Source organism: Globicephala melas, chromosome 11 (assembly GCF_963455315.2).
Source record: "Globicephala melas chromosome 11, mGloMel1.2, whole genome shotgun sequence".
In the NCBI taxonomy this organism is placed as follows: Eukaryota; Metazoa; Chordata; class Mammalia; order Artiodactyla; family Delphinidae; genus Globicephala; species Globicephala melas.
The window spans coordinates 5,913,649-5,927,680 of record NC_083324.2 but is presented as its reverse complement, the minus strand read 5'-3'; the positions used below and the strand labels follow the sequence as shown (position 1 = coordinate 5,927,680).

The 14,032-nt window shown below is 43.3% G+C and overlaps 1 protein-coding gene across 11 annotated transcripts in view; it reads left to right on the top strand.

Moving 5' to 3' along the window:
• ATG7 (autophagy related 7) overlaps window positions 1-14,032 on the top strand; it is a 328,672-nt gene that overhangs the window by 122,965 nt on the left and 191,675 nt on the right. For all 11 annotated transcript variants that reach the window (XM_070046586.1, XM_070046585.1, XM_070046584.1 and 8 more), the window contains 3 exons: window positions 7,858-7,946; window positions 9,460-9,581; window positions 13,552-13,642. In XM_070046586.1, coding sequence (XP_069902687.1) covers window positions 7,858-7,946; window positions 9,460-9,581; window positions 13,552-13,642 — 302 coding nt within the window. The remainder of the gene's footprint in view (window positions 1-7,857; window positions 7,947-9,459; window positions 9,582-13,551; window positions 13,643-14,032) is intronic.

The following is a 14,032-nucleotide window of genomic DNA, read 5'->3' as shown; positions in this document are numbered from 1 at the left end:
TGCTGTCCTCACGGAAAGCTGGAGAACTGTTGGAATCCCTCCAGGTTTCTCTCTTTTCAGTTTGTTTTCTCTTCTGGGGGAGTCTGGTGCCCACGACCCTAGTGACCACATTCTCCAGCCTGAACCTCCTCTGGACCCCCAGACTGCAGTATCCAGCCCCCTGCTGCCTTCTCCAGCTCCTCGAATTCAGTATCTCCAAGCTGAATTCATGATCTTCGCCCAAGTCTGGCCCTCTTCTGGGCATCGCTGTCTTGATGACACCGTCATCCGTCCAGTCCCGAGAGCCAGAAATCTGGGCAGCTTGCTAGACACCTCTCCGTTTTTACCACCTCCGTGTCCCATAGATTTCGTGTCCTAAACTTCTGTCGGTCTGCCGCCTTTGCGTTTCTTCTGCCACCACCCCGATCTGAGCTTCATGGTCTTTTGTCTGCTTTCCTGCAGTTCCTTCTAATGGGGCTCCTTGTGCTGCTTAGGCCTCCCCCCAGTCCATCCCCATATCACCCCAGGCAGTCCTCTGAAAAGCAAATCTGATCGTGTCACTCTCAGAATGAAGCATAGCAATGCCTTCTCTCCCGTGCTCTAAGAATAGACACCTCATTCCTTCCCGTGGCGTACAGGACTCTGCGTGGCCTGGCCCCTGTGTGGATCCAGCCCCAAGTCCTTCTGTGCTCCCCTCAGAGGTGCTGGGTGCCCTCCTGCTGCAGGGCTTTTGCACGTGCCTTTTGCCCAGAACTCCTGTCTCCTTTCTCTTCTGCCTCTTCTCTCCCCACCTCCACACCTCCCCTTTGCCCAGTGAAGTGTTCACTCTTTCTTCAGATTGAAACTTACTCATGATTCCTTGGGGACTCCCTCCCTGACCACTGTAAAGAGGTTTATGCTGCCCATGATGGGTTCTCATAGTGCTGTGTGGCTCCTCTTTGTAATATTTAGCACAATGGTATTTGTACATTTTCTTGAGTGGCCTTTGATCTTCTTCTCCCATGTCAGCGTAAGCTCCATGAGGGCAGGTATCCTGTCTGATTTTTCACCATTGCATCTACAGCCCATGGTATCATGTCTGGTGTGTAAATACAAAGGGGGACTGAGGGCGTGAGTGTATGAGTTGTGAGGGTTGGAGCTCACATATGTGAAATACCTGGGTCAGTGCCCCTTACATAGGAGGCCTTCCGCAAGCGGTAGGTTACTCCTAATAGGGCTCATTATAAGTGTTCTGTTTCATATGGTCTTCTGATTCAGGCTGTGTTGCTTATGAAGGCGTTTCCAAATTGTCTATGCACCTAAAGTCAATATGTAGCATGAGTCGTAGACGTGCTTGGTGGTCTGACAGGAGACAGCGTATGGGGGAGGTGTGTGATCTGCTGTGGGTAATTTAGAGCAGTAATTCTTAATTTGAGGAAGGGATGATGGTCAAACGTATAACCTCTGAGAATTTGGTGGAAGCAATCATCCTTGCCCACCAAAAAATAAGCATCTAATAGCTAACGTCAGGGGATCCACAGAACACTGAAACGCATTCCTGGATCCTCTCTGGGTCCCTGACTTAGAGAAACCTGAAGGGAAGGACAGGAGTTAGCCTGCCCTGGTGGGGAGAGAAGGCTGTGGGATTGCTGAGATCTGGAGGTGGGTGGCCCATCTCTGTTCCCAGCCAGAGCTGGGACCTTTGCATCTGGAGGTACTGCCTGTTCAGGTCCGGAGCCCCAGCTCGCTGGGAGGGAGCGGGTGCCTGTCCCTGAAGAAGGCGCACTGTCCACTCAGTCAGCAGCGGCTGCTGTTACCACGTTCTGAGTTCTGACTGTGTGTCCAGCACAGAGCTGGTCACTCACATGTGGTATCAGTAATCCTTCCAACACCCTGCAGAGTGAGTAGTATTGTCCTTATTTTATAGGTGAGGAGAATGGAAATGAGGCTGGGGAATGGCGGCCCCTTCACATGTGAGTTATCTTACCTCCTATAGTCAGAATGCTTCCCACAGTGGGAAAAAGAGCATCCACGTTTTTCTCAGTAGCTCACAGCACGACATGACAGCGTAGGAAGGGCAGATGTTGGGTCCACCTGCGACCTCGTGGGCTGTGACCTCTGAGTCTCAGTTTCCTCCCCCTCTTCCTCATAAGATGGTTGTGAGAATTAAGAGATGATGGATATAAACAGGATTTGTTAGGTTTTACTCACATGTTATAATATTTCTCATTGTATTTGCTTAGAATACATTTGTCACTTTTCATTTTCAAAGGAAAATGATTTTCTGTGGACTGACCTCCATCTCCCGCTATTCTATATAGATGGAATTTTGGGGTCCTGAGTCATGCAGCCAACTTTGCCTTTACCAAAGAGAGGCACACTTTCTTGCCTTTTTGGTTTTAACAGAAACCTGGAGAAATGAGGCATGGCCTGCCTGCAGGAGAAGCCCTTCTGGAAATTTTCAGAGGGCCTCGGAGCATCCAGGAAGGTTTGACCAGTTCACTAATGATGCTTTCTTTAAGTAAAGCTGAGTAGCAAGTGCATCTTTGGTTGGTTTCTTCTCGTTTCTTGGATGACTTAACGGTTGTTAAAGGTGATCGCTAGGGGATCGCTTAATGCCAAAGTCCTTTGACTGTTACTTGTAGTTAAAAATACCTGTTACATTATGATTCAGTAATCATATTTATGTGTGTCTTTAGATGTATTACAGACGCATAGAAAACTGAAGCAAAACTTTCACAAAATAATACTTTGCTAGGGGCTATGCACTCTGTTTTCTATCCTGTTCTGTCTTTTGAAATATGCTAGTTGAGACCCAGTTGAGTGATTTAGGAGTCACGAATAGCTCATCACATAGAGTCTGGACGGTGCTGTGTGCCCACTTCGAGAATACTGGCAGGTAAATGAGCTGCACTTGGTGTGGTTCCATTCATTATTTTTATGTCCAGCTGTATCTTTCTGTTTTTAAAATCTCACAAAGCTCTTCCATTAAGTTTTTGGAATTTTTTTAAGTAAACATTTTGTGTATTTCCTTCTAATCTTATGTGCATTTTTCTAAAGGGTAAGATTCTACTATATTCTGTTTTATTTTAGTATTTTAGCATAATATGAAACTCAACATTAACATCCTTTTTAATAAATTTGTATGATAATGTATTTACCAAGTTTTTGACATTTAGGTTTCTCATAATTCTTCACTTTTAGGAGCTTCTTTGCGCATGAAATCCCATACTCCCCTCCCCTTATATTTTGAATTATTTATTTCCTTAGGAAAAATTTCAGATGTGGAATTACTGGGTTAAGAGTTTGAACATTTTAAGGTTTGTAATCGGTCGTGTGCTGGTAAATGTTTGACAGCGGGCTCTTGGCGATGGGGGTACCCTGATTTTGTAGTGTCTGCTTACTTCCGTGACCTCACCTCTCCCACTGTGGCCCATTTCGGGCTCCCAGTGTGAAGTCACAGGCTGCGGAGTTGGGGAGAGATTGGACCAGTCGGCTCTCCCAAGCCTTGGGGCCCCTCCAGCACCACTGCTTGCAGTAACTGTGGCCACAAGCTGCCGACTTTTTCTCCTGCTGCATTGCACGTTCTGTACATTGCCACACATTCGATTGGCTGAAAATGGGCCTTGTTTAAGCTCTGCTTTCCCTCAAAGAAATGACTCCACTATGAGTCACGGGGCCACCGCACTGTTGCAGCAGTTCTGGTGGTTACGCTGAAACAGCCCCTGTCACTATCCCATTGCCAATCCTCAAGGAAAGCTTGCTTGATTGAGTTTTACTTCTTTCTTCAGAGCAATTATTATTATTTTTTTTTTTAAAGCAGACGTTGGGGGTAGGAGTTTATTAATTAATTAATTTATTTTTGCTGTGTTGGGTCTTCGTTTCTGTGCGAGGGGTTTCTCTAGTTGCGGCGAGCGGGGGCCACTCTTCATCACGGTGCACAGGCCTCTCACTATCGCGGCCTCTCTTGTTGCGGAGCACAGGCTCCAGATGTGCGGGCTCAGTAGTTGTGTCTCACAGGCCTAGTTGCTCCGCGGCATGTGGGATCCTCCCAGACCAGGGCTTGAACCCGTGTCCCCTGCATTAGCAGGCAGATTCTCAACCACTGCGCCACCAGGGAAGCCCCGGAGCAATTATTGAAGATTAAATGTTTGGGAAATGTTTTGTAATTTTGACAACATTAGCCTTTCATTCTAGGGCTGTAAAATCTTTGGACAAGAGCAATAAATAACAAAGGAGCAATAACTGGCCTGCTGTTAGCGGGGCTCTTTCTTCTCTTAGTGATCTCGGCATCATGGCAGCCATCTGGGACATCGCCGTGCGTTAGATATCTGAACTTTTCCCCTATGCTTTTAAGACACATAATCTCCCTTGTGCATTTCCCATTATACTGAGTGTTTGGGTAGTAGACAGCCATTTGTCAGATAAGCATGTTTTTTTGCATCAATGTGGAAATTTCTCCACACACTCGAGTTGACAATTTTGCCCTCTTTTCTTTCTCATTTTGTACTTTTTCAGCAAATCGCTGGGTGGATTGCAGCCAGATCATTACTGAACAACTTCAATGAATTGTATGCCCTCAGCCAAGGAGAAAAGAGTGTTTATTTCATAAACCTTCTAAACAAAGCTTTTTTTGCAATGACATTTTGTTTCTTTCTGCTGATGTATTGTAAAAGGAAGAGATTTGCCCAAGTTCACACAATGAATTTGTGGCAAAGCCAGTTCTAGAATCCAGATCTCCTAGCCAATGGTTATTTCTGACTGCCATTTAAAAAATCTGTTTACCCATATAGTTAAACTGGCTTACCCAGCCTTGTGTGGACTAATTCCTACAATGATTGAGGTTCCGGATTTGGTTCCTAAAGCACTTGAAGATTTTGGAGTCACTTTTGAATCATCAAAGGAAAATTAAATGGTATTCAGCCTAGTGTCAAATGGATTCTTTCATTTTCCAGTCCGGATGCATACTCATGCATGCCTCATGTGGGTAGGAGAGTTACTTTAAGGCATTTTCAAGCTGACCTCCCTTTACCAGTAAGTGATAAATTTCTCTTCAGTGGTTCATTCCTTCTCTGTAGCTCATTTTAGGTCAGGTTGCTCTAAGAAATTTATTCCTGGTCTTCTCGAAAAAGATTTCTTTTTCTTATTACCTTCCTGCCTCATTGCCTTTGTATTTAGTGTCAGAAATATGCTCATTCTTTGAAATTAGGCATCCACTTGTATCTAAGGTAACATTCTAATTTACATAATTTAAACATCACTTTGTCCCAACTCTACAATTGCAGATGGTAAAACCTAGAGCCAGAGAATATTTGATAAACTAGAACTTAGCCTCCTTTTTCTCTGCTGGTTAAGAAAAGATAACCCTGAAACTGAAGGTAGGTAACTGTGTAAGGGTGATAGACTGAACTGAACAAAGACGTGAGTGAATCTACCACAATAGAGTTTATTTATATTGTTGTTACAGTTACCATTTGTTGAGCGCTTATCTTGCTCCCAGTCTCTGTGCTAAGTGCAGGTGAGAGTTACCCTCTAGATGAGAAAATTAAGGCATAGAGAGGTGAAGTAAATTGCTGAAGGTCAAATTCGAGTAAGTGGCAGGACATTTGATAAGAGCCTCGGTTTATGGAGTCATACTTGAAAACTGAAACTCAGTGTCTCTATATGAATGGCATTTCCTGGATTCATACTATCTGGGTTCTTCCCAAATAAAACTTGAAGAGCCTTTAGACACCTGGTAAGATTGAGCCTTAATAGAGACTGTGTTGTTTTGTAAGCTATACAGGATTTTTTTTCTCTTTAATGGTCTATAAAGCTCTATAATTCTGGAGCTAGAAGGAATCCTTTGGGATAAAATTATTTTACTGCTTCACTTTACAGGTGAGGGAAGACCTTCCCCAAGGTCTTAAAATCAGTTAGCTGCAGGATTAGAACGCATGCCCGCTGGTGCTCCAGCCAGTGCTTTTTTCACTGCATCAGGCCATTCTCTTCTCTTCTCTTCTCTGCTGGATAACAGAGAGGTAAATGCCTTCGGTGAATTTTTTTAAATGTGAAGTTGAAGTAGTGATTACCTAATCATGTAGTATGCCTGGCAGATGCCCTCTGTCACAGTCGATAGAGGGGAACAAAATAAAAAGGTGCCCCACGTGGTGGCGGTGGCCAGCTGGACCAGAAGACATCCAGGGAGACAGCATTTTCATTCAGAGGGAGCGCTAGGCTAGAGGCCTCATTCTCAGAGCTCTCTTGCTTCTCATAGGAACATGTCTCTTAGACCATGCTCTCACCTTCTCACCCAGGAGAATCCCAGATGCGTTCTCTTGTCATGTCTCCTTCATCAGCTCTGGTCTGCAGCAGTTCCTCAGACTTTTGTTGTTTTTAGTGACCTTGACCTTGACAGTTTTGAAGAGTACTGGTTCAGTTATTTTGGTCTAATGCCTCTTAATTTGGGTTCGTGTGATGTTTACTTATGATTAGATGGGTTATATTAGATGGGGTTATTTTTGGAAAGAATACCACTAAGGTGAAGTGCCCTTGTCATCATTATATCCAAGCTACCTGATACTCACATGGCATCCCTGATGGTGTTAAACTTGATCACTTGTTTAAGGTAGAATTTGCCAGCTTTCTCCACTGCAAAACTACTATTTTTTTCCTTTGGGAGTGAGTCACTAAGTCGAGCCCACACTCAAGGAGGAGAACGATTCAGCTCTACTCCTGGAGGGGGAGGTATCTACATATGTTGTTTGGAAATCTTCTGTAAGGAGGATTTGTCCCTTCGCCTTCGTATTTATTTATCTCACCATTTATATCAGTATGGACTCATCATTTATATCAGTTATAATCCAATACCACGTTATTTATTTTGTTGATCAGATTGTCCCAGCCTTGGCCATTGAGAGCTCTTCAGGTGTCTCGGGTGCCCACTTGACATGCCCCCGTCCTTCTGCTTATTGAGCACTTCCTTACTTTCTGCTGTGGAAGGTGCTTCAGGCTCATCTTGTATTTTCCTTGCTGCAGCCCTAGAATTAGCCACGTAGCCATGGAGCCCTGATTCCTTTTGCGGGAGAATGGTATTTAGAAATCAAGATCTCATTGTCTTTTGAGAGGAAGGAGACAGAAAAAGTGAAAGATGTTATGTATAACGTACAGAGGGCTATGGAAGCAGAGAGGACAGGTGACAACCTCCACCAGGGGCAGTCTTCACTGAAGACATGGTGTTTGAAGTTCAGTTGAGTTTTCCAGTTGGAAATCAGGGTTGGGGGAGCTGGAGGAGGGAGGAATGAGAGGAAATAATATGTTAGCAATGTCAAAGGCATCCATCGGCTTTTTAATTTGGTCTCACTATGGATTTACAATAGTAGTGACCCTTCTTTGATTTTCTCATTACATGAAAATCAGGAGTTTTCGCAGATGATGTCTCTTCTCATTACATGAAAATCAGCAGTTTTCGCAGATGATGTCTCTTTGTGCGAGGATTTTCTCCGTGTGAGCCCTGACAATTGACTGCCCTTCCTCCCTCCCTGACAATTGACTGCCCTTCCTCCCTCCTGGTTCTCCTTTCAGTCTTTCTTCCTTCCTTCTTTCTTCCTTCCTTCCTTTCTTCCTTCCTTTCTAGTTCCTTCTAGGAACTAGAATGTATCTAGTTCCTACTCTCTTCCAGGCCCAATGTGAGGCATAGGGGGTGCAGAGAAGAATTTGACAACCCCTGCCATCAAGAAGTTCTCTTGTCTGGTGTGAGGTCCTTTGGCTTTCTTCTCTTCCCTCTAACCCTTCACCAAGTGTCTAATTGTTGATGCTTTTGCAAAAGAGCATAAATAGGGAAGAGGAGGGATTAGCAGTATTTGTGTTGTGAATCTGACACGATACTTGCCTCACTCACAAAGTCTTTTCTGTTCACAGATAACTGTTGGTGTATATGATCCCTGTAACTTAGCCCAGTACCCTGGATGGCCTTTGAGGAATTTTTTGGTCCTAGCAGCCCACAGATGGTATTTACGTGTGTGTGTGTGTGTGTGTGTGTTTGTGTGTGTGTGTCTGTCTGTCTGTCTGTGTCTATATGTTTTTGACATTGTGCCTAACTATATCTATATTTCTGTTTTCCCAAATGGATTTTTTTCACTGCTGGTATAGAAACCAGATAATAAATCAATAAGTCAGTCATGATCCAGTTTCTATCAGTGGTGAGCCTCTAAGCAGGTCTGTTATGGAGCTTCAGACTCCGACCATACAGCCCTAAAGATATTTTAGAGTAGGGCAGGGCCAACAGCTGGAGGTCCCCATCCTGAAATTCTCTAGCCCTCCCTTCAGCTATCTGAGTCACCTTCAGATAGGATTTTCCTGTTGCTACCATCTGCCCTTTTTCCCAACCTTAGACTAAATAAAACAGAGGGTAATATACATGTGAAAAGATGCTCAACATCATTAATCATCAAGGAAATAAAGTATAACTAGATACTACTCATTAATAAAGATAATAAGATACCATTATGAACTACTACTGCATACTCACCAGATAATGAGATACTCACCAGAATGAGTTTAAAAAGATGAGAATACCAAGTCAAAGATGTGGATGAATTGGAACCCTCAAACACTGCTGGAAAACTGTTTGTCAGTATCCACCAAAGTTAAAAATCTCTATAGCTCAGCAGTTTCCCTCTCGGGTATATAAAGCACAGAAATGCATACTCAGATGCAAGCACAACATATACAGGAACGTTTATGGCAGCATTATTCTTAATGCCCAAACACTGGGAATAACGCAGATGTCCTCGAACAATGAAATGGACGATAAATAGTATATTCACTGCAATGGAATGCGATGCTGTAGTGAATCTGAATGAACTGCTGATACACATATCAACATGGATGAATTTAAAAAACATAATATTGAGTGAAAGAGGCTGGACCTGAGACAATACGTGCTCCCTGGTTCCATGTATGTAAAGGTCAAAATAGGCAAAACCCATGTCTGGACTTCGAAGTTGGAGCAGGAGTTACTTTTGAAGGGGCTGGTTATTGACTGGGAGGAGGCATGAGACAAGCTCCTGGTGGTGAGTCTGTAGAGCTGTGGGCTTCCTCACCACTGCCCGAGCTGCCGTCTCGTAGACTGTACGTTCAGGTGGGCGAAGGGGGACCAGAGGAGCCCATGCTTGTCTTGGAGTTTCTTTTTAATATCTTGTGAGCTTTTTAATTTTTTTCTGCATTAAGATTCATTTGTCAGAAGTATTTATGTGCAATGTGAAATTGTTATATAAAACTCACCTAAAAAGAAATCATAGTCAGTTCAGCGCTCAGCCTCTAAACACTTGGACAAAGGAAGCCTGCGTGGATATGTTCAGAATCTCTCAGAGGTTAAGGTCACCCCCCGAGGGTGTCAGGGAGGCATAATTACAATGAATTGAATCATCTCCACCTGGGTTTGCCGAAGCTCTTACGTGAGCTCTTTCTTTTCCTTTCTTAAAAAAAATAAAAAATAAAAAAATCTGGGCCCGACATCAGGAGTAGCAGTTTCCAGTCTGTTGAAGTCCTCTGCTTCCGGGACCGCACTCTGCAGGGGATGAGAGACGTCACCCACAGCATCATCTTCGAAGTGAAGCTTCCAGAAATGGCATTTAGCCCAGGTAACTTGCCGGTCTTTGAGAATGCATATACTTAGCATTTACCAGAAACCAAATTAGGTTTAACTTTTCTTTCATCCCTTCACAATGGCAATGGAGGTAGAAAAAAGTACAGCTCCTACCTCTTTGCCCCTAGGAACTCTTCCCTGGAACAGAGGGCATGCTCTGCTATTCAGACAGGAACAAAGGCAGAGATTGTCCTCAGGATATTTCCTCCAGGCAGTTTTTTCAGTCCTGAGAATTCTTTTTCCCTCTATTTTTTGTTTTTGCTTAACATAAAGTCTTTATTCCTTACCCTTCTTACAGGAAGAATGAAGTATTAATGCACCTACATATTTATTTGTTACAAAAAGTTGTGTGTGATCTTATTCTCCGTATAGTAAGCCAGTCAGCAAAAGTGCCATTTCTCCTTCCACGTTTAATATTCCTCATCTGATCCTGTGTGGTAGGCGTCAGCTATTCTCCCTGTTCCATAAGGTAGGAAACTTGGGCTCACAGATAATGTTATATATATAGATGTGTGTGTGTGTGTGTGTGTGTGTGTGTAGATATACATACATGCATTTATTTATATATTTATATTTATGTACACATTACAAAGACAGAATAGCATACCCAGATTGGAGTAAAATAAAGGTAATAATACCCACCTCATGGAGTACCCCTATGAGGAATCTGACTCCTGTGTAAAAGACAGACACAATGGTGGCATATTATAGTTGCTTAATAAGTGATAATTTATGGTAATTTCCTATCTTACCCAAAGCCGAGAACACTTTCCAAGATGATCCCTCAGATTTCTATGTCTTACGTGCTGTCCAGAGTACTTGTACAACCTACATGGTTTAATTTGCTCCATACAGCACCTGCATTGTTCCAAGGAACACTGCCTTCTTTAATCACGTGGATCATGTGCCTTAATGTGAGTGTGTGTTTTGGGGGTGAGGGGTGTTAAAATCTCTGCTTCATCAGGCAAAAGAGGAAGCTGTTTACTTGTTAGTTTAGAGCCTTAAAATAGCTATCGCCTCTCTGCCGTCTTTAGATATTCAATACATTTGATTTAGCACCCTCTTCTGGCACATTCCAAAATAGCTTCCATGTGATGTTTCATTAAGCCGCCACTGGAAGGTAGCTCCAGGGGAACGAGGTGAGTATGAACTAACCAGTAATGCGGCCTGGTCTCCACCTGGCAGGCCACCAGCTATGTCCACACGTCACTCACTTAACCCTGCCAACCACCTTTGGGGGAGGCACTTTTCTTTCCATGTTTTAAGATAAAGTCACTGAATTACTCTTACTCCCTGCTCCCAGTGATATATTACTGATGCTTGGTGAAGCTGGCAAACCCAGGAAACACCGTGCAATTCTTTTCGAAAAAGAGGTTTTCTGTAGCGCTGTAGTGCTGTCAAGTCTTAACACTTGATATTGAGTGTAGATTATTTAGTTTAAGAAAGGCAGATGTTCCTCTTTTTTCACGTAAATTAATGTTTTCCCTCTTAGCTGTAAATAAAACCTTTTAATAACTAGAACTTTGTAAAGTTATTCTGTATCATAATGTGAACTGAACGTATTCGTATGGTAGTGTCTTTTAATATTTCTAAGACATCCCATAGTTGCAATGACAGTGTTATAAGAAATGCAGTTTTGAATATCCTGTGTCTTCTGCTCTTGGTGGTGCAGGCAGGCTCACTCTGCTTTGCTGATACAGAGTGTTCGAGCAGCCGGCTGAGGGAAGCCGCAGACACTGCTGAGGGTGGGAGAGACCTCCTTTCACTTCCTGTCCTTGCTGTGCTCCTCCTCTTTGTCCAGCTAGGGGAAGACAGGGCCTAACTTTCCCCTAAAAAATACTTTCTCATTAATTTGGGGTATGTCTAATATGGAAGCAGATATGATAGACTAAATATTATGGTCACCTATAGTATTTTTTTAAATTATCAGTAAGTTTAAAGTACATCTAATTTTCTTAAAATGTCTGTAACATCTTGAGTACAGAGATGTTTTAATTTGCAATGACATTTTGTGTTTGTCTTATAATTTCTTATCTGTAACAGGAGAAAGCTGAGGCTGGAGTTATTAATTATAGTACTAGACTGTGTTTCTGAATTTCTTGTCAAATTTCTGTGCATGTGTTAGAGAAGGCTTTTTAAATTTAACATGAGAATAGTAAGAAAATCAAACAAAATATGAGTTAGTAACTGGTTTGAACTCTTTTTTTCCCCCAGAAAAATGATTTTGGAGTTCTTATCCTCTTTAAGAACTCAAATCTATTATTTCAGTTTTAATTTTTTGTGATGTAAAAAAGGACGGCACCAGAGCACCTGAGTTAAAACAGGAAGGGTCATTTGTTTTTCGGCTCCTTGCTGGGAAAGATACCCTCAGCCAAGTAGCTTTTGAAGATAACTGACCCCCTTGTTTCCCATTGGTCATCCTGTCCCAGAAATAAAAAATTGTGTAAAGCAAATCAACACCTCTAGGTCCCATAATTATATTGGGCAGTATTATGTTAAGAAACAAAGGTTGAAAGCTAAAAAGTTCCCAAGGAAAGGAAAATAGAGGTGTTGATAGAAATATAAAAGTAGGAGAATGTCCAAAGAAAACCAGTGTACAATTAGAGACAAATGTAAAATTCCTGCCATAGTCCTGTATCTCTTAACCTTAAGTCAAGGAGCTTCTGTTCCTTCAGAGACTGTTACTTCAAGCAGATATTGGAGGTGATGCTGGAAGGGTAGGTGGCTGAGTGAATTCCCTGCTAAGGAGTTGAGGCTTTATTGTGAATTTTGGGAATTCAGTGAGGAAGGGAGAGCAACTGAGGTCCCAAGGTGTGGGGAGTGTAAGACTGGGTGGCCCCCATTAGCAGGATTTACAAGGCCAGGTTTCCACCAAGGAAGCCAGGTTTCCACCAAGGAAGCCGGGTTTCCACCAAGGAAGCCGGGTTTCCACCAAGGAAGGCAGGTTTCCATTAAGGTGAGGAGGTAGCAGAAGTATTCTGCAAAGCAGTTGAGATTTTTAAGAGGATTTTGCAACAGTGGAATAGAGCAGCATTACCCTGAATGTGTCCTGTGAGATTTTAATTGGTGTTACTGGTTGAGGGAGATAATGGAGAGCCAGGTAAGATTGGGAAGCTCAAAGCCAAATCAGACAAAGTGGCTCCTTTACTGCAGGTTTCTTGGAGCTTTATCTCCCTCATGTGCGATGTGACGCTCCAGGTTTGGGTGGTGGTGGGGCAGAGGGAGAACACAGGTAGGTGTACAGAAGCATTTCCCAAGCCCGTCAGCCATGGAGTCTTTATCCTCTCAGAGCTTTGCGTGGAGCAAATTTTGAGAACAGCTGGAATTGGAGTTACAGAGGCACCCAATGCAGAGGTTAAAAGAGGTCAGCGGGAAAGGGAAAAGTCAGAGGAGAGGAAAATCTGAATGGTTAAGGATGTGCTTAAAGGAGAGGGCAGCTTAACAGAAGAGCAGTCCCTTGGACTGAGGTCTGGAGACAGGTAGGCGCAGTGATGGAACTGAGAGGCTGGGTGGAAGGGTCACGTAAGGATGAAGAGTGGAAGGGGTGCGCTCAACGGAGAGGTCCAGGTCCAGGTGGGAACTCAGCAGAAGGTGTGCTGCCGTCACACTGGCTTGTCTTCCTAAGGTAGAAAGCCCTTCACAGGGTTAGACCAGCTCCAGATATATTCTTTTTTTGGAGCAACTTCCAGTAACTACAAAAGTTAAGGCAACTCGGGCCAGAGACCAGGGCTGTTTCTGAAGCCCTTCTGTGGGAAGGCAGTGCTTGGATCTGAGGGTCTCTAAACAAGATTCCTAGTGGCTCAGGAAAATGAGGCCACTGAGGCAAGTAGATGCAAATCTGGCCTGCAAACCTCCTTGAAAAAGAAGTGAACTGAAAGCTTATGGATGCGTGAGCCATCTTGCTGCTTTGACTTACTTTTTATTTTTCCCTCCTTCCCTAAACTTACTATTTTATTTGCCTTAAGATTGTCCCAAGGCGGTTGGATGGGAAAAGAACCAGAAAGGAGGCATGGGACCAAGGATGGTGAACCTCAGCGAATGTATGGACCCTAAAAGGTATACTTTGGAAGCTGTTTTCTTCAGGGTGCACACCAGGTTCTGTCAGGCCAAGAGCATTGCCCAGTTCAGTCAGGGAGTGCCTTCACACTGACGACGAGTGTTAATCCACTCTTGGCTGCCTCTTGATTTAAGTTTGGTTGTGAGAATTAATATTAATGACGGATATCCTGAAGGACACACAATTCACGTTTCTCTAGACATTCTACATTTTGTTCTTGCTTCAAGCTCAGACTCTCAGACCTCTGTACCTACACCACCTTTTAGTTCTTTATTCATTGCCCTTTGATTTTGTCCATTAGCCTATACTGAAGGACATTATAAGAAATATTTCACAGAAACCAGTATTGTATTGAAGGCATGATGTAAGTACCCCCTTTATTGAGGAGA